We start from the raw sequence: 24,514 nt of genomic DNA, 5'->3' as shown, positions 1-24,514 counted from the left end.
GTTTTCTTCTATGTCTTGTATATTGAGTGGCATTTTTTCCCTAATTGTCCCTTAAAGGAAAAACCACAAACCCAAAAAAGCCACGAACCCCAGACCTGAGAACAAACACATTTCTTAGTGTTCAAAGAAACACTTTTGTCCTACTGTCACACTGTGTTTGCTTTGGGCAGTAACTATCTCTGCTGTGTAGTGTCCAACAGAAAATGAAATCCATGTCTGATACAGGCAGTCTCATGAATAATAAATTTATAGATATTGCAGAAACGCTTCACTTCCTCCTTTGTGGAGCCTCAAATGGGAGTTGTCAAGAACAAATTGACCTTGTTCCACGAAGTCCTCAAGAACTTTATGAACTTACTTCTCTTATCTGGTAAGTCTTGCAGTCCTAGGTTTTGGGTCTGGTTGGTATGTTAAAATCCTGAACTTCACTAAAATAAGGCAAACAGTTTTCAGCTTAGATGGACTTGATCGTATACTTCTAGTAAAATATTGTTTTAATGTCCTTTACAGTGAACTGATGCCTTGCCTGCCAAAAGAGGGAATCTTTGCTGTTGATACTATGCTAAAGAAAGGAAATGCACAAAATACAGATGGTGCAATATGGCAATGGCGAGATGACAGGGGTCTCTGGCATCCGTATAACAGGATTGATAGTCGAATAATAGAGGTAGTAATTCCACACATTTGTGTGATGATGCTTTTCAAATCTGCGTGCGGTTGTATAAGGAATTGAGTGCTTTCTCTGTCTTTGAAAATACCACTCTTGATCTTTCTGAGTAAGAAACACAAGTTTCCTCAAATGTCCTCCTGTAATATTGCATTATTTTGGTGTTCAGCCACACCAAATCACTTAATCACTGTTCTTACTGTATTTCTGCCATTGTTTTCCTACTGTGTTACCCCTCTTCTTACCTTTCATACAGCTTTCTGTTTGTTAGGGATTTCTTAACTTTAAACTCTTTCTTGGTTTTAGGCAGCTCATCAGGTTGGTGAGGATGAGATAAGCCTGTCTACACTTGGGCGTGTCTATACTATTGATTTTAACTCTATGCAGCAAATAAATGAGGATACTGGAACAGCCCGTGCCATTCAGCGAAAACCAAACCCTTTAGCCAATACAAACACTAGTAAGTACAGCTCAGGAAACAGCGGGGCTCTCTAGCTGTGGCTGATTTATTCTGGGTTGTGCAGCAGTTTACTGCTTAACTAATACATTTCTTATGGCTTCTTTGGAACTTCAGACTATTCTGATGTACATGAATGAAGAAAGCTTCATAACAAAACTCGTACTGTTGACATGTGTGCTTTTTAACATATAAACTCCTCCTGGCAGCTGAAAATGTATGGAATTGGGAGGGAGCTGGGTGTGTTCCTGGCTTGGGATTTCTGAAACAGTTCTATTGATACATCTCATTTATTTAATGAAGACTCTGTGAGGGCTTCATAATATTATACAGAAATACATAAGAAAACTGAAGAAAAAAGGTTTGAACTCCTGAAAAGAGGAAGTTTTGTACCTGCTTACTCACTTTGATTTCTGGTTCTTGAATTTTATCTTTTCCATTCAAGAGCTGAATTAAATCAGTTTTAACAAAAGTAATCATCGGAGCAGAGATGCAAAGATCTGTACAGTGATGCGTTGCGCACTTTCTCACAGGTGGACATTCGGAATTGAAGAAGGATGATGCTCGAGCACAGTTAATGAAAGAGGACCCAGAACTGGCAAAATCCTTTATCAAAACATTGTTTGGTGTTCTTTATGAAGTATATAGTTCTTCAGCTGGACCTGCTGTTAGACACAAGTGCCTTAGAGCAATTCTTAGGATAATTTATTTTGCTGATGCTGAACTTCTGAAGGATGTGCTGAAAAACCATGCTGTTTCAAGGTGGGTTCATTAACTGCTGCAAATGAAATTAATTTTGAGCTTACAGCTCAAATTTGTGGTTACTTTTTTTGAATCATCTTTTTAAGGGGAAAATTATACTTTTAAAGTCTCGTTCATTTTCCAAAAGCTGAGGCTGCCAGCTCTGCAGGGATTTTTTTTGTATCATAGATTTTGCAGTAGTTGCCAGCGCTAGACATTCCTACTAGAAACTTAGGTGGCGTCTGGCTGTGTGTACTAGGAGTGTCTAATATTACTCTTTATTGGTTTTTGATTTCTAAAACTTGCCTATGAACTTCTCTGAGGGCAAGATAACTTTTGAGGTAATACAATGTGAGCAATAACAGACACTCATAGCATTCAACTGCTAGGTTTTATTCCTGAAACCTCTCCTACATGTTACACATAAAGTTGGGGATCTGAGGATGCAGCTGGAAAATAAACTAAATTGTTTTTCAAAGACAGTACCAAGTTCTACAAACAACACTGTTGTTTATAAGAGACTCCTTTATGCCATGTTAAAACTTGGTAAAAGTGATATAGGTGGGAATAGAACTGTTTCAGTCCTTTTATTGATAGCTTTGATAAAAGCACTATAAAATTTGTTTTCAGTCTCCAGTGCTGTGTATGCAAGATGAACTGACTTGATTTAAAAAGAAAACTCAGCCAAAAAAAGACAAAGCTAATTCTAATAAATTATCTGTTTTAGTCATATTGCCTCCATGCTGTCGAGTCAAGACCTTAAGATAGTAGTTGGAGCCCTGCAGATGGCAGAGATTTTAATGCAAAAGTTACCTGACATTTTTAGTGTTTACTTCAGAAGAGAAGGTAAATTGTGGTTTGTTTTTTTTTTTTTTTCCTCTTCACCTCTTTTTGTAGTATTTTAAAAATGTGTTTGTGGAGAATCTGAGTCCTTTACCCCCTCTCTCCACTCTCCCCAAGTTGTAAAAATTGAATATTGTTCTTGAATAATAAAGGTGAATCTGTGAAAGCTGCCCTCATATTACATGGGAGGAGCTGACCCAGACTCTGGAGGAGACAAGCTTGTGTTTTTAGAATCCGAAACAAGTTTGTACAGGCTCACTAGATACTAGTGAACTGACTTAGGCTGAAGATGGCTCACTGAAATTACATGGGAAATCTTACTGGAGAAAACTGATTAATCTTTGGCAGGAAGTCCTTGTGTTAGTCCTTGTGCTTGGGGTTTCTTCAGCTGCTGTTCATACTGCTCTAATTTTTTATTTTTAAACTATGTAGGTTAAGTTTTTGAAGAAAAGATTGGAGTGCTTTTAAAGCTTAGTGTTGATTGGTGGGGTGAGCAAATACTGCCATAGTCAAAGCAGAGGTTCAAATAACACTCAGTTCTACATTTTCAAACACCCTTGTGGCTGCCACCACATCTCTACCACCCCCTTCGCTCCCCCTACCCCAGACCAACCCACCAAACAAAGATTTCTTCTTTCTCAAAGGGGTGATGCACCAAGTGAAAAACTTGGCAGAGTCTGAGGCTTTGCTAACAAGCCCACCAAAAGTATGCACTAATGGATCAGGAACGCTGGGTACCACTACGACAATAAGTACTGGGACAGCCACTGCTGCCAGCAATGCAGCTGCAGATTTGGGCTCTCCCAGCTTACAGCACAGCCGGGAGGATTCCTTGGATCTGAGCCCACAGGGGTAAGTGATCTTTCTGAAAAGTAATCTGTTCGCTCTGGCTTTGGTGCTTTCTTTTGGGGTTTTGTTATCTTGTTTTTCAAAAAAAGCCTAGAGTGACATGGGCTGCCCACATTATCATCTGCATTTTGTTGTGGTATTTTCCTCTAAAGAACTAAATTGGAGTGGTGTTGAATTTTTCAATGGGTAGTTTTGATTCATTTTATATTAAATGTTTAAAAGAGAAAACAGCAAAATAGTGACCTGATAGTTATGTCATAATGATATTAATTTTCTGTTTTGGGAGAATGCCAAGAGCAACAGCTCGTAGTCTCATCTAACTGCTGAGGACAGTGATTCTTTCAGAGCTGTGGTACATGATTCCTTTCTGCTGGAGACTGGAGAAGAAAGAAATTATCCTTAATTTTTGTTGGAAGGCAATAATTTTGTACACTCGTAGAATTAAAATACAGTGTAGGAATAAATTACTAGTTTGTTTTTATTTTAAAGGTCAAATATTGGTCATTTTAAACAAGAATCGAAATATGTGAACTTGTGAAGTGTGGTGATTGACGAGTAGAAATGCCACAAATTGTTGAAATGTTTTCTGGGCTTTTGTAGGGGAGGCATGTTAAAGATCCAATATTGATTGGTGTTTGTTTATTCAGTAGCCATTAGTGGAATTTTTCTTTTCTAAGTGTATTCAAATAAATGAACAAACAGATGGATACACAAAGTATGAAAATTATGAGAAACCTCTGTTCAGTGTCACTTCTGGCTGTATTTGGCTGCTCATAATAGAACAATGACAATCAGCAAAACCCCTTCTTTCTGGATTGAGTTTGTCCTGTCAATTATAGAGTTGAGGCCCCTGCTCCTAAAGCAAGGAATGTCCTTATTATGGGATGGAACCTGTTCTTCAATTCTCAAGGAAGTAGTTGGCCAGGTGCATCTTAAACTGAGGGATGGGTGTGTGCATGAATATGTTCATGGGTGGAAATAAGTTACATTTATTTTTAACAGACGACTGAGTGATGTTCTAAAGAGAAAAAGACTGCCAAAACGAGGGCCAAGGAGACCAAAATATTCCCCTCCAAGAGATGATGACAAAGTAGACAATCAAGGTAAATAATTCTTAAAGTATGATACTTTCAACTCCTTTTTAAAGTAAGCTTATAACCTGCAGAAAGAGCTAGCTGTAATAAACCTGTTGATTCTCTTAAATTTTCTCTTTACTTCTTCCAGCTAAAAGCCCTACAACTACTCAGTCTCCTAAATCATCTTTCTTGGCAAGTTTAAATCCTAAGACATGGGGAAGATTAAGCACACAATCCAATAGTAATAATATCGAACCAGCACGAACAGCAGGAGTAAGTGGTCTTGCAAGGGCTGCTTCCAAGGATACCATTTCCAATAACAGGTACACAAAAAAAATTGCAGTACTTGTAACATGATGTCAGCTATGATCAGGTGATTAAGTAGCACCTACAAAGAAGTTGGAGGTTAACCACAGTTAAAATAATTCTGGAAAAAGAATGAAGAAACTAAGGTAGAGAAAATAACATCTGGATAGTTTAAAGTTGCATGGTGGGGGAAAAATCGGAGAACTGAGAAAAACAATGCAAGAATTGATCTGTAGAGAAAAGAGCTTGACTATGTTGGAATAAAAGCAAAGGGGTTTCTGCGACTGCTGTTTAACATGGAGTAAATTATACTCAGGCTATATTTACTTGTAATATTTGATGTATGCAAATGCTAAGTGTGGCTAAATGTCTTTTGTGTGCTTCTTTACAGAGAAAAAATTAAGGGCTGGATTAAGGAGCAAGCCCATAAATTTGTGGAACATTACTTTAGTTCTGAAAACATGGACGGAAGCAATCCTGCACTAAATGTATTACAGAGACTTTGCACTGCAACTGAACAACTCAACCTCCAGGTTAGAAGTGGCAAACTTACTTGGGGGGGGAGGGTGGGGAGTAATTTCTTGCCTTGCCTTGCCTTATGAGTCATTATGACTTGAAGTAATTTTTTAGAATGAGTGTGTAAGCTCTGACACACACCACTTAGGATAAAAGACCAGTCCTAGCAATGTGTCATTTGCATAGTATTTTATTTCACATTCAAAAGTTCTACAGTTAGTGTTAGGGATTGACTTTATTCTTAAAGAGCAATACAGTTTGTAGTAAGAACTTTGGGACTGGGGGAAGAAGGAGAGGGAAGCAGCATTTTGTTAAAATGATAGAAGAAATACAGGTTAGGGTGAATGTGGTAGCATGTCAAGGACTCCAGCCTTGCTTTTCAGACAGTTGTGGTCCTTTTAGGTGATCTAAACATGTAACTTCTGAAGTATCACAAGAGCTGAGCTGTGTTCTGTGCTTTGATCTAAGCAATCATTAAAAGACGAAACTTCTCCTCCTCTCTCTCCCACACGAATGTCACGTAAAACATATACCCATCTGAGTTGTTGGGGTTTTGTTTGGTTGTTTTAAACAGAAAGCATCCTTACTTGGAGCTTATCTTTACCTTGCATGAGACAGAAATGGGACCTTGCATTTCTCGCAAAATAGAGAATGTAGATGTTGCCTGTAATGTCTCCCCTTGAACAGAGGAGTGCTTATCCTCAGGTTATTTGCCTTGCATTGCTGCTTGTGTTGAGTTACTATACATTCCAGACTTCCCTTTTTTTTCTCTCCCTTTAGAGCTGTTACATGCAGTAGAAGGAAAAATACAATTTCTTAAGCCCTTAATACCTAGGTAGTAAAACACTCTCTTCATGATTTTCAGGTGGATGGTGGAACAGAGTGCCTTGTAGAAATCCGTAGCATTGTCTCAGAATCTGACGTCTCCTCATTTGAAATCCAGCATAGTGGGTTTGTTAAACAACTGCTGCTTTACTTGACATCTAAAAGTGAAAAAGATGCTGTTAGCAGGGATATCAGATTGAAAAGATTTCTTCATGTATTTTTTTCCTCTCCAGTAAGTTTTCTTGTTTATTTTTTTTGGCATTCTTAGTTGTCTTTCTCTCAAATTTTCTTTCTCAAAAAGTCATCTGAGAAGTTCTGTGTTGACCTTACCTTACAGGTGGAATACAGAAAGAATGTTTTGTTTATATCTAAGTTGTATAGCTGCAACTTTCACATTGTTCAATGTCTTTATAGGTCATGAACTTTTTTGAATACCTTGTAATTACAGATAGTTCCACACAGCAGTGGAAAAAATGCCAAGATGGCCAATTATCTGAGTCTTGAACAACTTAGAAGTTGTTTCTGTCTTTCAAGAAGCTGATATGGAAAGAGTTTGGATAGTAATATTATCACTTAAAGAAAGAAATGTGAAGTGGAAGAGAGGAAGGCAGATAACTAAAACTTCCAAAAAGCTTATTGCTCATGGTTAAAGGTGAATGCTTAAAATTGGGCTATTCAGTTGAAACCACGAGAGAAAAGTACATTCTTTGAAACAAGTCTTTCGTAAACTTGTGTCATTTAGTCATCGTGATGCTGCTGCTGCTTTCAGTGAGAGTAGTGATTCTTAATTTATGGTATAAATTGTTTAGGATGGTTTAATTCAAGCAGGTAACTAAAAGACTGGACTGTATTTCAGCTTCCTGGAGAAGAGCCCCTTGGAAGATTAGAGCCATTAGAAAATGCACCTTTGTTGGCATTAGTCCATAAAATGAACAACTGCCTCAGTCAGATGGAACAGTTTCCTGTTAAAGTGCATGACTTCCCTAGTGGAAATGGAACAGGGAGCAGGTAAGGATTAATGCTCAGGTAACAATTTTGTTGGAAGCTTTTGTTTTCCAAAACTTGTTTCAAACAACAGTAAAAGGACAAGTACCAGTAGAAATACAATTACAAGAGGAGGTAATGGAAACTTCTGACCCTGTTAAACACAAAAGCAATGACACAGTTGTTTTTGGTTTTTTTTTTCCCAGTGGAAGATGGAATATTTTACCAAATGTTTACTTACCATCTTGAAACTTGTCTCACTTAAATTGGGGGTGATAGAGTAACTTTAAATGCAATCTCTAAATTTATCCTTTAAAAATCCAAATGTCTTCCTTGTCCCCATGTAACAAACACTGGAAACAAACAATCTATTTATTGCTTAGACACTGATGTTTTTTAGCAGAGTAATAAATTGCAGAGAGTGTACTACAGTGCTAAACTTTGTTATTCATATAGGTTCTGTTCTCTAGGATGATAGTGGATTAAGTGATAAGTCTTGCCTGTCAGTAGAGTTTAAAATAGCTGTAGACCTGCCCTGAGTCTTATGATACAGAATACATTTGGAATCCAGCTTGTTAGTTGTGTTTTAAGTAACAGATCTGAGTAACTAAAGACCTGTTCTACAATTTCTTTTCTATGCTTCAGTAAATCAACACTAGATTTCACATATTATATAACAGTAAGTCTGTTTCAGTAGAGGTTGTGTATAAGTTTTGAAAGTATTTCTGGTGCTGGCTAAAAGCTCTGCAGGAGAGGAGGAGCATTGAAAATGAATTTTCAAAACCTCTTCTTTAGAAAAGTTAGAAATACCAAAGGTCTTCTATGTCTCAGGTAGTAAGGTAGTGTGGAGAATCTTTTTGTCATTAATGGTGACACAACATCCATTATATTAGGTGTTTTGGAGCCTCACACTACAGCATTAACCTAACATTAAAATTCAGTACTTGTGTTTTGTGAAGCTTAAAATCAATGGGAATTAATGCAGTACACTGATTTCTTATTAGAAGAAATTAGTGTCTCTATACTGGCTTTCAAATAGTATGTGCTCTGTAATGTGAGAATGCTTCCTTATACACATTCTTTTTGTAAAACGTGGGCTAACTACCAAAATTAAAAAGCTGCTAATTACAGAAGCAAAATGTTGCTGTTCTTTTTGATAGAAAATGAAACACAGGAAGCCAGACTGCTGTAGCATTGTTTGACTGCTGGTTTTAATGTGGATTATGTCAGTGAGGATTTTGAGGCATTAAGTTTTTTTACTTTTACTAGCACCTGTATAGAAGCAGAAGAAATAAGAGGCTTGTTGTATAAAACCAGCTAGCTTTGAGTATGGATAGTTTGGTGAGGTGGAACGTGTATATAAACTATCCTTGGCAAGAAAAAAACAAAGGAGCTTTCAGGATTTCTCTTCAGGTCCTTATTGAAAAAAAACCATATAAATGAGTACTTGCGTTTTCCATACCCATTTCTGATCCATGTTTCACTGCATGTAAACACAGCTCTAAATCTCCTGTGCCATCAGCTGACCAACTTCAGATTTCAAAGATGGTCAGTATAGGTCATATTGTAGTCAGACCTGAGGCTGGACTTTCTCTCAATTCGTGTAGCTTCCAGATTTTGTCCAAGTTGGATTCTGGTGTTCTTGTAAAAGAAAACTTTTAATTCTATTTATCCAAACCATTGTAGCTTAGTTTTAGAGAAATAGTCTGACAAATAATTCTCTGAACAAGTAAAATTGTAAATGCATGTATAAGCCTCTTTTAATGCATTTTTAATGCAATTATGGTTATTAGATTCTTTGTGTAGCAACTTTTTTCACAAATTATTTTGAGTTTTTCTCTTAACAGAGGATCGCAAGCTTTAAAATTCTTCAATACACATCAATTAAAATGCCAACTGCAAAGACATCCAGACTGTGCTAATGTGAAACAGTGGAAAGGTGGCCCTGTGAAGATTGATCCTCTGGCTTTGGTACAAGCCATTGAAAGATACCTTGTAGTTAGAGGTATTTATATATTATAGTGTCATTTGTGTTTTCCTTTTTGGAATAGTTCCTCCTGACAGTGTAGAGTCTGTAAAAACCTGTGAGGATTATGCTGAAGACAAATGGAAGGTACCTATAAATAAATCTTGCTCACAGGGGAGACTAAAGCTATAGAGAATCTTCTGTTTCTGGGACAAACTTCTTCCTGTTGTAAACAGTTCAGTCAAAATACTAACAAGTATAATCTACTTTACAGTCATACTGGCTGTACAAAACTATACTTGGCAGTTTTGATGCTGGATGTTGTTACTGAAATTTGTTCTTGCAGTTCTGAATCTTACTGTTTTTAACTGATGCATTTTGGAACTGTTTTAAAGTTCTAGACATTATAACATTCAGAGTACCAAAGCATTGTTACATTTCATGAAGAAAAGCAGATGAGGATGTCTTTCTTTTCTCTTGTCTCAGGCTATGGAAGAGTTAGAGAAGATGATGAAGATAGTGATGATGATGGGTCAGATGAAGAAATAGATGAATCTTTGGTAAGCTTTTGCTCTGGGAGTAAGGGGAGGGCACAGTGTGGGGAGGGGCCTGAAGAAAAGCTATGCAACAAGTTTCCTAACTTGTATGGGTTTTGGTTTTTTTTTGTTCAGGCTGCTCAATTCTTAAATTCAGGGAATGTGAGACATAGATTGCAGTTTTACATTGGAGATCACTTGCTACCATACAATATGACTGTATATCAAGCAGTCAGGCAGTACAGTTTGCAAGCTGAGGAAGAGAGGGAATCTACAGATGATGAAAGCAACCCATTGGGAAGAGCTGGGATTTGGACAAAAACACACACCATTTGGTAAGTTGCCTAGAGAAATCCAGGAATAACTTCTCCAGTTTCCTAAATGTATATGCATCAAGAAATTGGGAATATCGCTCTGTTTTCTCTTTTTTTTTTCCTTTGAAAACTGGAGCTTTGAATTTCCAAACTTAGTAAGAATTCATTGCTGGCTCCTGGTGTTCTTTCTAGCTCATGAGTAAAGCTGGTGAACAAGAAATGGGAAATTTTAAGTGACACCTGCTAGAAACCATTCTTAGTGTTAGGTAACTAACCACAAACAGTAGAGAATGTGCAGTATGCAAGTAATGGTCAACTTCATACTGATTTTCCCAGTTGATTGCTGTGAAGGTGAATGTATTCTCTGGCCATACTTTGCAAGAAGCATTGACACACGACCATGCTGAACATCTTAATGTTCAGCAGTCTCTTTCTTTTTAACATTTAAATGTAAAGAAAAAAGCACACAAATAAAACCCCACAAAACAACAACCAAAAAACCCCCAAACTTAACCTAACCCTAACTAATGTCAATCATTTTGGGGTTTTGTTTATACATTCGCCTTCTCTCCTTCCAGTTTATGGAGCAGAAGGGTCTCCATTTTTTTCTCCCCTGTGAAATACTTTGCCTCGGAGGCTGGATCATATCCCAGTGCAGTGTTCTTGTCTCTCTGCTTTTAACTGTCATTCAAGTAAAGTTCTAACTAACTAACACCTTTAAAAGTGCTTTTGTTTCCCTGTAAGGTAGCATTTAAAAGCATACTTTTAACTTTCGGTTACTTTTTAGGTACAAACCTGTGCGAGAGGATGAAGATGGTAATAAGGACTGTGTTGGTGGTAAAAGAGGAAGAGCACAAACTGCTCCCACAAAAACCTCCCCTCGAAATTCTAAAAAACATGATGAATTGTGGCATGGTGAGTGTAATACCTTGCTATATGCTAGATTTCCTCTCAGTCCTTTCATAACTTTCACAATGTTTACAAACATTATAATGTTTCTTTTAAAGCAGATGTAGTATAGAAATAGTAAGTATATTAATCTGCATATTAAAACTAAAAGTAAGATATTTACTGAGTTGTTTAACTAAACTGTTGTTGTTAGGTGAATGCCATGACTAATACTACCTAGGCTCCTAATAATTAAATCTTGGGAAAACTTCAATTGGATTGTTTTGCTAACATGTTGTTTTTTCCTGCTAGATGGTGTATGCCCTTCGGTATTAAATCCTCTGGAAATTTACCTCATATCTACTCCACCTGAAAATATAACATTTGAAGACCCCTCACTAGATGTTATTCTTCTTTTGAGAGTTTTACACGCTATCAGTCGATACTGGTATTACTTGTATGATGTGAGTAGAGCACTTTTAAAATCACTTTGATACATGGTTCAGGACAGAACCATTAACCTTTCCCCCCACCTGCTCCCCCTCAAGAAGACAGAATGATGCAAATACTACCATCTTCCCCTACATGTTTCTCTTAACTCCTGATAAGATGAAGGCTGTAAATTCTTAGTCAGTCATATTTTCTCTATAGTGTGTTGAACACAATTCCCATGCTTTGTCCTTCCTGAAGTTGAAAGACCACCATTATTCCTTAAAAGAAAATTAGTAGTAAAAATCTACTCAGTCCTTCTTTCATGTCTTAGACGCTGGATGAACAAAACAGCAATGAAAGTTTTTTTTACTTTCCATGATAAGCAAATTAGAAGCATTAAAAATCTTTTTTAACAAAGACTTGTTATTTCTTTCAGCATTTCTCTAACTAGAAATACATTGCTTTTATTAAACACAGAATGCAGTCTGCAAGGAGATAATTCCAACCTCAGAGTTTATCAACAGTAAACTGACAGCAAAAGCAAACAGGCAGCTTCAGGACCCTTTGGTAATTATGACAGGAAACATCCCGACTTGGCTGACAGAACTTGGAAAAACATGGTATGAGTGATTTGCTGTCTACTGTCTGTAATTGCAGTTCAGTAGGAATCTTGGCTGGGCATCACAGTGCATCATACCTTACAGGACTCCTGAGAGTGTAAAATGTAGTCACAGAAGTCTTGCCAAGTTACATAGTGACACTTGGATGGATGCTTACACCTATATTGCATAGTTTAAATCACGTTCATTTTGATTATTCAGGTGATGTTTTTTCTCCTGTTAAACTGCTTAATGACATTCTTACCATATCACTGTAATTATCTTGGCATATTCAGCATGGTACAAAGGAAAATATGTTTATTGTTGCTGATAAAAGAATATAAATAATTTTTATAAAGCTATATACATAGTACTTGGTAGTATCTTGATACAGAGTACCAGCTGTAAAGCTCTTCCACTTGAAAGAATGAGAAATCAGAGTTGACATTTTTGGATTTTTCAAACATGTTAATTGCAGTAGTACTGATGACAACTTACTGTGGAAGTAGTCTAGAGAAACTCTTTGGCTTCATTTTAAAAATAAGATTTCTAACTTCCTTCATAAGCATTCCAGATAACAGATGATGAGCACGAACATATATTAAAGAATTGTAGCAGTATTTGTTCAATAAAACTGCCTTTTCACTTAATGCCAATGGAGGACCACGCTGTTAACATACACATGCCTTTGAGAATAGTGGAAGTGATTACTTAAAGTAAGAAGATTCTCTGGTAGTCTTTCACAGATTATTTAAAGTATTTTTTGCAAATGGTGGAAGGTAGAATAGTGGTGCTGCTCTAGGCAGGTTGTCATGTCTTCCTGCTGCCCAATATGGGAGCTTGAGCTTAAATCTTTGATCTGTTAGATTTATTAATTGTAGAACAGTAGTGAACAAGGAATCTTAGTTTCTGATGTAAACTTTGCACAATCAAGGCATTCAAGTATTTTGAGTTACTTTTCAAGAGGAGTTAAAAGTTTCTGGAATTTTTTGTCTTCCTTCATATATTGCATTTCTCTAGACTCTTGCTCCTAAGCATTGTAACTAAAAGTAAAGTGTGTTCTGGAGGGCTTCTTTGGAGGGGTAATAAAGCACTAATTTCAGACATACTACATTTTTATCATGTTTTAAACTAAATGATAGTCAAAGATGCTGCTTGGAACTCAACTGACTAATCCAATACTCTTTGCAGCCCATTTTTCTTTCCATTTGATACCCGCCAAATGCTGTTTTATGTGACAGCCTTTGACCGTGATCGAGCCATGCAAAGACTACTGGATACTAATCCAGAAATCAATCAGTCGGATTCTCAGGATAGCAGAGTGGCACCGCGACTGGACAGGAAAAAAGTAAGTACATCTTGTTTAAAATGGAATGAAGGATCTATTTATTTTTATATTGTCTTTAAGAATATCATTGTGAGCAAGACTTAGCTGTAAAACTTCAGAGTTCCGTGGTATAGCGAAGAACGGAGGTGGGTTTAGTTCCTGCAATCCCCCAGCAGAAGGCGCGGTGTCTTCTCCGTGCCGGCCGCATGAGGGCAGGAGGGGCACCCTCGGCCTGCCTGCGCCTCAGCGGGGCCCTAATGTAATTCCTGAAGCTAAACTCCAGTAGTGAACGCAGAGTTTTAGGTAACATTAGTGATATTTCCACACACTGGCTTGTAGATCTGTTTTGCTTGATTCTCAGAAGAATTTACAGGATTTAGACCCTTAATAAACAAAAATACTGTCCTAGTATTTTGGGAAGGTAAATCACCTGTCACAACATAATAAAACTAAGCTGTGACTGTGTTAAATTGGAGGGAGTCTTGGATGTCGGCCTTGAATCTGGAGATATATTATCTTAAAATAAGATCTGCTATATATGCTATATGATCTTGAATACCTGTGGGGAAAAAAGACAAGGAGACATGAGAACCAAATTCAAAAAGAATATAGCTTCCCACATGTAGGAATCCCAGTGCTTTTGGGCTTTTTTGGGTTTCAGCATCTTTATTCTACTTTCTTCTCTACATATTAGTTTGAGGTATACAACATCACATGACAATACTTCTTTGCTGTATCATAGCCCTATTGCCATATTCTTGGCAAAAATAGTACCTGTTAGTTACACTGATATAAATGTAAGGCATTTTTTCTCATTTTATATGGATTACGTTCATTCTAAATAGTTTTCATATAGAAGCAAGAACTGTAATGTCAAAGTATAAACTTAAAAATTGTTGAACTGTGGAACTATTGGCATGGGGTGGAAAAACATTCATAACTGATTTTTTTCCTGTTGTAACTGCCTTGGGAGCTGGGACTTAAAGCCATAATTTCACTACTTAAAACTTCTCTAATGTGTAGCGCACTGTGAACAGAGATGAGCTGTTGAAACAGGCAGAATCTGTGATGCAGGATCTAGGCAGTTCAAGAGCCATGTTGGAAATCCAGTATGAGAATGAAGTAAGTAATATCAATGCAGTCTAATTTAACCCCTTTTTACTGAAGATTAATACCAAACAGCTACAACTTTCATAAAATGGCTTGGTCAGACTGTGTCTTTCACATTGCTGGTGCTAAAGAATTTTATCCTTTCATTATCCCTGATCTGCTTGGTCGTGATTTTTAGTTGCTAGGAGATGCTCTTTCTGATCTAAATTTCATAATCAATCTTAGTCAGCAGAGCACATTTTTTTTCTAACTCTTAAGCAAACAGCTGTGTGTGTTTCCTCTATAATATGATCATTAGGTGGTTAATACTTTTATTCCACTGTTATTTCCTCTGATATATGGTCTTTCCAGGCTGCCTCTGTCATGTTGTAAATGTTCCTGTAGTTAGGTTCTCTAGATGCTTTTTGCAGTGCAGTCTTCTTTATAGGAAATAATGTATTATATTTCTCAGACTAAGCAGAGATTTTTATATTCAAACTGACCTAATGGACTCACTTATTTACTTATTTATCTCATTCCCTCTCCTCTCCCCTCACCCTCTGTCCTCTGAAGGTTGGCACAGGCCTAGGCCCTACACTAGAGTTCTATGCACTTGTATCTCAGGAACTACAGAGAGCAGACTTAGGCCTTTGGAGGGGAGAAGAAGTGACTTTAGCCAATCCAAAAGGTAATTACTCTACTACCTAATCTATAAATATTGATTAATATGGAATTGATTCTAAGTTGACTTCAATTACGTAAAGAGCACCTCAGTTTGTGGTCCGATAATGTGCCTGCTGATAGTGTGTGATTATCTTCATGGGTTTTGTTGGGTTTCTGTGTGTGTTTGATATGGTTGGTGGTTTTATTTCTGTAAGAAATTTAGGTTAAGATTATCTGAATGCCACTTTCATCTTGAAAGAAACTAGCAGTGTAAGTACTGAACTCTTCCTTTTTCTTTCTTTCTTCCTCAACAGGAAGCCAGGAAGGTACCAAGTACATTCATAACCTTCAAGGCCTTTTTGCACTTCCTTTTGGTAGAACAGCCAAGCCAGCTCACATTGCAAAAGTTAAAATGAAGTTCCGCTTTCTGGGAAAACTAATGGCCAAGGCAATCATGGACTTCAGACTGGTGAGAATAAAATAGAGAATCTTTTCTGAAGGGGTCAAATAAAAGCACTAGCTCTGTTGAGGGATAAAAGCATAAAAGTTAAATGGTATTACTTTCATCTCTAGAAGTAAGGGCAGTCTGGGGGAAGGCAGGGAAGAGAACAGGCATGCAGCTTAATTTTCGTGGGGGGAAAGGGTTGAAGATCTTTACAGTGGCTTTTGAGACCTTATTGTAGAAAGGAAAAGCCATTATCTGCTATGTGTTGTAATCTCTCTCCAGTCTTCTTTCAAGAATGTTTTGGGCTCATTTTAACTCTACTTGGTAGCTTGCTGATTGCTTTAATGTATATGCACTAGGCAGTCACTTGGGTTTTCTTGACTGTAAATTTCTGAGGCAAAACCACTCAGACATGGTGTTCTGGTGTGTGCCAGTAGTACGAGAGTATTGTAGATCTGGTCAAGAGATGACTTTTGGAAGACAGTTAATACTAAACAGTTCAATGCTTTGGTTTCCAGGTGGACCTTCCTCTTGGACTTCCTTTTTATAAATGGATGCTACGACAGGAAACTTCCTTGACTTCGCATGACTTGTTCAGTATTGATCCAGTAGTAGCCAAATCAATATATCACCTTGAAGATATTGTAAGACAAAAGAAAAGACTTGAACAGGATAAAACTCAGGTGGGAAAGTAACCCTAAGAATGGAAGAGTGCATCTTTACACGTTTGGATTTTATGAAGTAGCAGTAATTCAGAATGTATCATAGGGCTTAATACTGATTGTAATATCGATAATTACTTTGTTCTCATACAAAGTAGTTTTAATGTTTATAGATCAGTGACTAGTAATTTTAAAACAGTCTTTTTGTAAAGTCTAGCATGAGAAAGTCATTATGGGATTCTTCTGTGTGATTAAACACAGTCTAGAAATGTCTAAAACTGCCAGATGTTGGCCTAACTTGTTGTGGTTCACTTTAAAAATATTAACCAACTTAAATATCAGAGGAAAAAAAAAATCTGTCCTTGCTTCTTGAATACTCAAAAGGTTTGGATTTTTTACTAGTTGGTTAGTCAGATTTTCAGATTTTCATAGAAGTGCTGTTTATGTAGGGGGGTTTTTTTCCCCTCTTCACTGAAGAGCTGTATGCAGAACTAATGCAAACTGTCACCATGCATGAGCATTCAGGTTCATTCAGACATAACATTAATTTTTCAAGGATATCTGGTCTTAGCTGAAAATACCACAGTTCCTTTTGGCAGTAGTGATAAAAGTTCTTCGGCGCACATGCTTTTTTCTAGCATCCAATGTTAATAGATGGTAGGAAGTAATAACTTAATTTATACTCTTAATACATCTGCTTTGTTACTAGCGAAATTATTGCCAGCTTGTGGGTCTCTGTTCCTCTTTACCTTACTGTCTCACTCACTCTCCTTGGTCACTGCTTTTAATTTCCCAAGAGTTTGAAAAACCTGAAACCTGGTGGATGAAAGCTGAAAAATGTAAATATGCATGCCAAATATGAATGCTATTAACTGTCCTAAGGAAAAACCAGCCTCTGAGCCATAGCATATTTCACATTTCCTTTTCTTGCCAGTAGTATTTTCTAGATAGTTTGTCTTCTGGGATATTACAGAATTCCAAAACTGCTAGAAAAAAGTGTACTCCTGTGATCTTTCCAGGTTATCCATTAAGCTTGTTTATCTGTTTGTCTTGGTTTCCTGTTATGTATGAAAACTACAGAAGGAAAGCAAGGAGTTTTAATGTTTTTAACAACAGTTTTAACGGTAGTACTCTTACAGAAATGTCTGCTTAGTCAAAGCTGCTTTAGAAGTCATAACTTTTGGATAAGTTTATTTGAATTAACTGTTCTCATTGTTTTTCACTTCCAATTTTTTAGACCAAAGAAAGTCTACAGTATGCATTGGAGGCTCTGACTATGAATGGCTGCTCAGTGGAAGATCTAGGGCTGGACTTCACACTTCCTGGGTTTCCCAATATAGAGCTGAAAAAAGGGGGAAAAGATACACCGGTCACTATCCACAATTTAGAGGAGTATCTCAGAGTATGTAAAAGCAAACCTATCACTCAAATTCTTTGTCCTTCCTCCCAGGTAGTTTGTTTCCATATATATTTCAGCTCATTCTCATGAGATAGGCACAACAATAATTTTCCTACTTATCACTTCTCTTCTGTACTAGGTTATTATTACTACACTAAAACTGTTAGAATCTAATTGCACCTGACTTGAAAATTGTGTAGTATAAAAAAGTGTGGTTTGTGAGAAGTTTGGCTTTTTGGAGAAAAAGTGTTGTAAGTGGATTCATTTGAGCAGTGGAATTTCAGAATACTTTAACAAGTTTCCACATCTGGTTATTATGATGATTTTTTTTATGAGTAGTGATTTAGCAAATTCTTTAGCAATAGTGATCTAGCATCTGCTACTCAGTGGCCTTTGAACTGCTGTAATAGTAGTGTAACTTCTTTGGGCTCAGACTTAAAAAAACATCAGCAGTTGTGAGTCAAAATTAGAACAGTAGTTTTTTTTGTCCAAAAAACCAAAACCAAACCAACAAAAACCCCAAGGAAAACTGAACCAGTCAACCAAAGAACCCCAAACACGTGTAAAAAAACCCCAAACCCTAGAGAGAATGGGTAAGGAAAAGATAACAAAACAATGTCAGAATAAATTGACAGTCCACCTGTGTATTGATTCCTATATCAAAAGGGACATAAGGCATAGAAAAACAGAAGGTTGATACTGCTGAACAAAGGTAGGATGCTGTTTCTGTCTAAGAAAGGGATAAAGGGAATCGGTTTATAACAGTTTGGAAAAGAGATGGGGAAAGATGGGAAGAATGTGATACTATATGAGACTTGATGTGAAAGAAATAGAAAAGATTTCAGAGGGAAAATTAGTGTGCTCTCCATCACAAGTATGATGAATTGCATTTTAGAAACAGTATATTGATCAGCTGGCCTGTACAGCTCCCTGTGGGTCAGCTGCCCTGCTCTTGAACATATCATTTTCATTAAAATCTTACATGAGGATTAACATGAAAAGTAGTTTATAAAGCTGGAATATCCTACTGTTGCTTTTCATGCCTCTCCTGCCTTCATGTCATTCTTCCCTCTATCTCCTTTTTTTTCCCCGAAGGACAGTTCCCACAGGAGCTGCCTTTATCAGAAGGTAGAACTGCTTCAATTACTAATATAGTGAAAGATTTTATTCTGTCTATTTTTTTGTCTTTTTTTTTTTCCCCCTCTTCTCCCCTGTACTATAATGGGGCCACCTTGCTTGTTCTAAATTTGTGAACAAAAAGTTTCAGTAGTAGAATTTTGTCTAGCAATTTGATCTTCTCTTTGAATCTGCAAGAATACAGTGTAGCTTAACTATACCACATGTTCATGATCATAAAAAGTAATCACAATCGTAGGTAAGCAACTCTGCTGTTAGAATAGCCATAGAATATTCTATGTCGTAGAAGAGTTTTTTGTGCTGCTGGTGTTTACTACCTTCCTCTTCAGTATAAAAACCCGGTGTATGAAAGTTGTGGAATGTATCTTGCCTGAAATTCAATGCCTGACTCTTCTGTAGGAAAACTTATCAGCAGATCCTAATGAGCTTTCATATCTGAGAGCTTTCTGGAACCAGTAACTCTTCAGTTATTGGGATGGGGTTAAATTCTTGCTTCAGGACTCCAGCAGGACCTATGAACTTTTTAATCCTATTCAGATGTGTCCATAGATGACTTTAACCAGCACCAGAGACCAGAGCTTTAAACACATTTTAAAACTTGTAGTTCTGTGTTGACAACACAGCTTTTATAACCAGCCCTCGTTTCCTGCTGGAGTTGAGGATATCCAAGGCAAGTGTAATCATCAATAGCACTGACTGACAAAAGAATCTGAACTTGGCCTGCAATCTGCCATGTAAAATATCTTAATTTAGTGGAGAAATACTGGCTGCAGGAGATTTATTTAAAAGAACTCTGGTCTCATTTGTGTCATATGCCCTTCCTCCCCCCACCACTGATTGTTGTTTCAGTATGTGCTGTCCACTTTAGAAGCTAATTTAATGCTGATGAGGTAACTACAGATACAAAACCAAAACAAAACAGAAGAATTACACTCAAAAAGCCTAGATTAGTGTCTTACTGTCTTTTGCATCACGATTCTTAATCATATTCCAGTAACTTGAAATGAAGTTATTGTTCCTATGTATTCTTGCAATATTAAGCTGCCTAATATATCAAATGGGCTAAAGTTACTTTTTAAAAACTTAATATTAGAATAGGGACCCATATATTTCCACAGGAGAGATTAAGATAATACTGCCAATGATGCCCTATGGATTTCTGCTTCAGTTGCTGCATTTTGAAATGGTGTAGAGAGAGAACACCTATGTTAGGCTTCTAAAAACAACAAATGTTCAGATTAACTTTATGTTCTTTTGTTAAATAGGTTCAGTTTAACCAGCTATTCTGAGATCTGTTTATTTGTTTTGTTGAAAACAAAGGCAAATAAGTTGTTTAAATTCTGCATGATGTTCATGTTAAGGGTAATCTAAATTATGAATTAAGGCAGAATGAGGCAATGCTGTAGAGCAGCTCCATGAATCAATGTGCACCCTGTGGTAGCTCCAATGAGCGTATGGCTGGACTGCTGGAGTTTGGCTTCTGTACTTGTACTCTTTTGTACAGGAGTCATCCCTGCATGCTTCCTTTGTTCAAATGACTTTTTTTAAATTTTATTTTTTTTTCCCTTTCCCTGCAGTTAGTTATATTCTGGGCACTAAATGAAGGTGTTGCCAGACAGTTTGACTCCTTCAGAGATGGATTTGAGTCGGTCTTCCCCCTTAGTCATCTTCAGTACTTCTATCCTGAGGAGGTTGGTGAAAGTGTTTTTGCTGCTGCTTTTATAACCTTTACCTGCATGTATGGGTAGTCTTAACCTGGGTGCAGGGCATTTGTGGCAGTCTGATGACATTGCATTTCTGAAGCATGTTAGTAAAACTTGAGTGTTCCTGAAATTGCACACTTAACTGATAAAGATTTTTCTGTTCAGTAGTCATTTATTTAATGCTTTTATTATGAACCGCTCAATTTTCTTTAAAATTGTGTGTAACCATCTTTTCTGAGAAGCGCTTTAATTTATGTATCATACTTTATTTCTCTGTGTTGGTCTCTAGTTCCTTGTATTGCAGTACCTCTGAATAGTTATAGATAGATGTGGATGCTACCTGGATCTTCTGTTAATAAAACAAGTAGTCAGCTGTTCAGCAAAGCTTCAGGCAGTAAGAAGAGATTCAGATGAAGGGGAAAAGAATAAGGATAGATGATCTTCTTTATTGTCACCACCACCATAATATCAATTTCCTTGTAAAATGCTCACACTCTTAAGTGGACTGAATTGAGTCACAATTATGGTTTTCTGGACTAGAAGAGAGAATGTTTTATTCTTCTTTGAGGAGGTCTCTTTGAAGACTGTACTTTGAGGGCTTTGTTTACCTTTATGAACTCGGACCTTTGACACTTTAAGAACAAGCATTAAAGCACACTCTGGAATGTGTTAGCCCAGCCTTTGTGGTACTCTGGTGTTCCTGGTGCTTTGCAATGCAAAGAGGAACACTTACTCCCTGTTGTTTAATTTTACAGTTGGAGCAGCTCTTGTGTGGCAGCAAGACAGACACTTGGGATGCAAAGACTTTAATGGAATGTTGCAGGCCTGATCACGGTTATACACATGACAGGTAATATGTTACCTTTTTAAATAAACAGAAAACCAAAACAGTAGAAAATACATATTTTTAAATAATCTTCATACACTGCTATTCAAGCTAAAGGAATTATAGGATATTTATTTGAAAATATTCATACTGCACTGAATATGAATCTGATGCAATTATTTTAACTATAAACAAAATAATATTCTCTTGGTTCTTTTCCCTTCTCAGTCGAGCAGTGAAGTATCTCTTTGAAATTCTCAGTAGTTTCGATAGTGAGCAGCAAAGACTGTTTCTTCAGTTTGTGACAGGCAGCCCCAGACTGCCTGTAGGAGGTAGGTTTTCCTTATTACATATTGCTGTGCATTAAATCACTGTTAGTGATGTATTTCAGAATAAGATGGTTACTTCAGTATAGGAAAAAATTCCTTAACACTTATGTGTTTGAGAGATTCATATAGTCTCACATTCTTAATTTCAGAAGTGGCTGGGCAGGCTTCAGGTATAATTCTTACAACCTTTGTGTTAATCTCATGACACTTCCTTCAGTTGACTCTCCAGGTTTAAATTGTTGCCAGAAAGTCTGTCAGAGGGCAAGAGAGAGTTCAAAATTTAAATAAAGCTCCTAGAGGGGCATTAAGTTATGATGACAGACTTATGCATTGTAACCTGAAAACAACAGTCTCCTTTCTAGAAAGGAGCCAATACTTAGCGTAGGATTAATCTTACTTAATTTCTCCCCTTTTTGAATTTCAGCATTTAGGTAAGAGGCAGTGTGGGTAAAGAGAAATTTGCTGTCTTTGCTAGGGACCAGTGTAGAACACACATTTTACTGTATTCTCAGATGAGTGCTTTGCAAGTCAAAACAGAATTCATGCATCTGTTCTGCTATTTACATTCTTTGGGATCTGGGGGAAAGACTGGATCATTCTTTTTCTAAGTATTTTTGGGAGCTCTTTTATGGAGAGACAGTGCAGACACAATTGAGTGTTAGGAGTATAAAAATCTTAGCTGGATAAGATAAGAAAAAGAAAAGATTAGAAAAATATGGTACTACAGTCACAGATAATTCCTGAGAATCTTCAAAAATATGTGTGAAGCCAAAAAACTCTTAAAAATATTATTATTGGGATAGAATTTATACACATGCAGAACACAATTAAAAGTAGATTAATCCAGCTTATTCCTTTATTTTAAATTCATCTTGGAAAATTAATCTGCAGGCAGGATTTTAGGTGTTTTTTAGCTCACTGTGCAGCTTTATAAAGCCATATTCTAAACTTTTAAAGGTTGAGGGGAAATCAGTTGTGTGATGTGTTCTTCTGTCACTGGAGGATGTCTGCAGTCAGCTGTGGGTGTTCAGGAGGAGCAACCTGAGGAGCAGCCATTCTGAATGTCTTTTCTCATTAATAGGTTTCCGAAGTTTGAATCCTCCCTTGACGATTGTACGGAAGACATTTGAGTCCACAGAGAATCCCGATGATTTCTTACCTTCAGTAATGACTTGTGTGAACTATCTCAAATTGCCGGACTATTCAACTATTGAGATAATGCGTGAAAAACTCTTGATAGCTGCAAGAGAAGGGCAGCAGTCATTCCATCTTTCCTGATCACAATGAAAAATGCAATGTCTGCCTGTTACAGCAAAAGAGAAACTCATGATTCTTTTCTAAATATATCACCTGAGTCAAGGAAACGTGTTACGCCTTCTTGTTGTAGAAAAACGGCTTGCAGATTATAAACAAAGACACTTGGTTGATATTCATTAAAAGCCCCTATGGACTTAAAGTGATCAGGCCCTAAAAGTTGTTGTGACAAGGTTTCTTTAGCAAGTTCTTGTTTAAATTATCATTTATTTGATGAGTGAAGTTTTTAACTTGCTTTGCTGTGTGAAAGTTAAAAAGGGATGTTTTTCCAGGCTGGAACAATAAATGTCGCTGTGCAGTTTAATACTGGGCTGTGTGTATCCATCTAGCTAAGTCTGAAGTTTTTCCTCCAAAGACAACTTTTGTACATAAGTACAGAAATTAAAATACACCATGTATTTGACGAATCTAGTTTAGTAGACTAGTTCTGTGTACCCTCACCTGCCTCTAATTTTACCCATCCTCATGTATTGTCTGATGTGCAATTCACTTGGTTCTTTTTGTGTGCAGCATTCAACAATTGTTATGTTTTGGTTAGCATGGGCATTTAACTGCTCCATGCCTCTTTCTCTGATTAAGATAATTTAAATTTTACTGAAATCAAATATATATTGTCAATATAACTCAGCCTTTGTAACTAGGTAGAACCTTTCTTATAGCATAGTTTTACTGTAGTGGTAGGTTATAATGGCGACAGTCGTTACCAGAGCGCTCCAGAGCTGTTTACACAGTGATTCAGGCAGCAAAAGCCTCGTACTGGAGGTGAGGAAGAATTACTTCTTTCATGTAGTTGAAGTCCAACAGCTTGGGCTGGCCAGTGTGTATTGTGGTAAGGCCCAGAGCATTTCGAATTGATGTAAAGTTTTTTTAAAAGACAAATTAGTTGTTTCATTCCCTGTTTGAGTAAACAGTTTTCCTGTTCTTGATCTAAGTTCCTGGCTAATTTTGTAGTTTTTTCTCCTTTTTATTTTTCTTTTTTTCTTTCCCCCCCAGTGCTAGCTTGGAACAAGCAGTTCAGCCTTTGTCTTTTGACACAGATAAAGCACCTGTAAGCAATGCTCTGTCCAACTGTTTTATGTGCTGATTTCTCAAATCTGCAATAATTTACTTCATCAGGTTAATGTTTTTACCTGAATATAAATAAAAAAGTTTGCTTCACCTTTTTGTTCATAGTTTTGTACTGTATGCCTAAAGCTCAATTGTGTAAATTACTGTAATGCAAGTAAATCATCCTAAATCTACTTGGCTAACAACCTGCAACTTGTAGATGATTTACTACTAAAACAAGACCTTTTAAGATCTCCAACTTTGAGGGAAATTTTTTTCCTTTCTATGGGTTCAAAAAATGGGGAATTACAAATATTCCTGAGATGTACCTGCTACATAGTTAATCTTTATGAAAATGTGATAGTTACTTTTATTCAACTTTGAGAAATCAAAATTCCTTTCAGTGCTTAGAAATTGTTAAATTCTGGCTAATCAGGCTAGTTATTTCCCCTAAACTAACAAGTTTTCTTTTATCCAGCTGAAGAACTCGTACTTCCAGAACATGTAATGGACATTCTTCCGGTGAACATTCACAGAATTACCTGTGCTTGCTCAGACCAGTGCCACTGAAATG

General features: G+C 36.9%; 1 protein-coding gene across 6 annotated transcripts in view; it reads left to right on the top strand.

Moving 5' to 3' along the window:
• The window catches only part of TRIP12 (thyroid hormone receptor interactor 12), a 79,971-nt gene extending 55,920 nt beyond the window's left edge, over nt 1-24,051 (top strand). For 4 of the 6 annotated variants that reach the window (XM_042042513.1, XM_042042515.1, XM_042042512.1 and 1 more), the window contains 27 exons: nt 253-370; nt 511-667; nt 974-1,127; nt 1,658-1,886; nt 2,593-2,711; nt 3,353-3,560; nt 4,560-4,660; nt 4,782-4,956; nt 5,331-5,472; nt 6,321-6,512; nt 7,137-7,288; nt 9,097-9,269; nt 9,717-9,790; nt 9,902-10,101; nt 10,868-10,995; nt 11,281-11,432; nt 11,878-12,020; nt 13,191-13,347; nt 14,350-14,448; nt 14,989-15,103; nt 15,393-15,547; nt 16,042-16,206; nt 17,423-17,587; nt 20,299-20,412; nt 21,180-21,274; nt 21,479-21,582; nt 22,661-24,051. In XM_042042513.1, the coding sequence (XP_041898447.1) occupies nt 253-370; nt 511-667; nt 974-1,127; nt 1,658-1,886; nt 2,593-2,711; nt 3,353-3,560; nt 4,560-4,660; nt 4,782-4,956; nt 5,331-5,472; nt 6,321-6,512; nt 7,137-7,288; nt 9,097-9,269; nt 9,717-9,790; nt 9,902-10,101; nt 10,868-10,995; nt 11,281-11,432; nt 11,878-12,020; nt 13,191-13,347; nt 14,350-14,448; nt 14,989-15,103; nt 15,393-15,547; nt 16,042-16,206; nt 17,423-17,587; nt 20,299-20,412; nt 21,180-21,274; nt 21,479-21,582; nt 22,661-22,857 (3,983 nt within the window). In that variant the 3' untranslated portion in view covers nt 22,858-24,051. The remainder of the gene's footprint in view (nt 1-252; nt 371-510; nt 668-973; nt 1,128-1,657; nt 1,887-2,592; nt 2,712-3,352; nt 3,561-4,559; nt 4,661-4,781; nt 4,957-5,330; nt 5,473-6,320; nt 6,513-7,136; nt 7,289-9,096; nt 9,270-9,716; nt 9,791-9,901; nt 10,102-10,867; nt 10,996-11,280; nt 11,433-11,877; nt 12,021-13,190; nt 13,348-14,349; nt 14,449-14,988; nt 15,104-15,392; nt 15,548-16,041; nt 16,207-17,422; nt 17,588-20,298; nt 20,413-21,179; nt 21,275-21,478; nt 21,583-22,660) is intronic. The other 2 variants (XM_042042514.1, XM_042042517.1) reach the window with 1 other exon arrangement.
• The last annotated feature ends 463 nt before the right edge of the window (nt 24,052-24,514 follow it).

This window comes from Corvus kubaryi, unplaced genomic scaffold, assembly GCF_017639235.1.
Source record: "Corvus kubaryi isolate FWS band 111438036 unplaced genomic scaffold, C.kubaryi_AGA036_p1.0 37397, whole genome shotgun sequence".
NCBI classification, from domain to species: Eukaryota; Metazoa; Chordata; class Aves; order Passeriformes; family Corvidae; genus Corvus; species Corvus kubaryi.
This window is presented reverse-complemented; position numbering and strand designations above follow the sequence as displayed.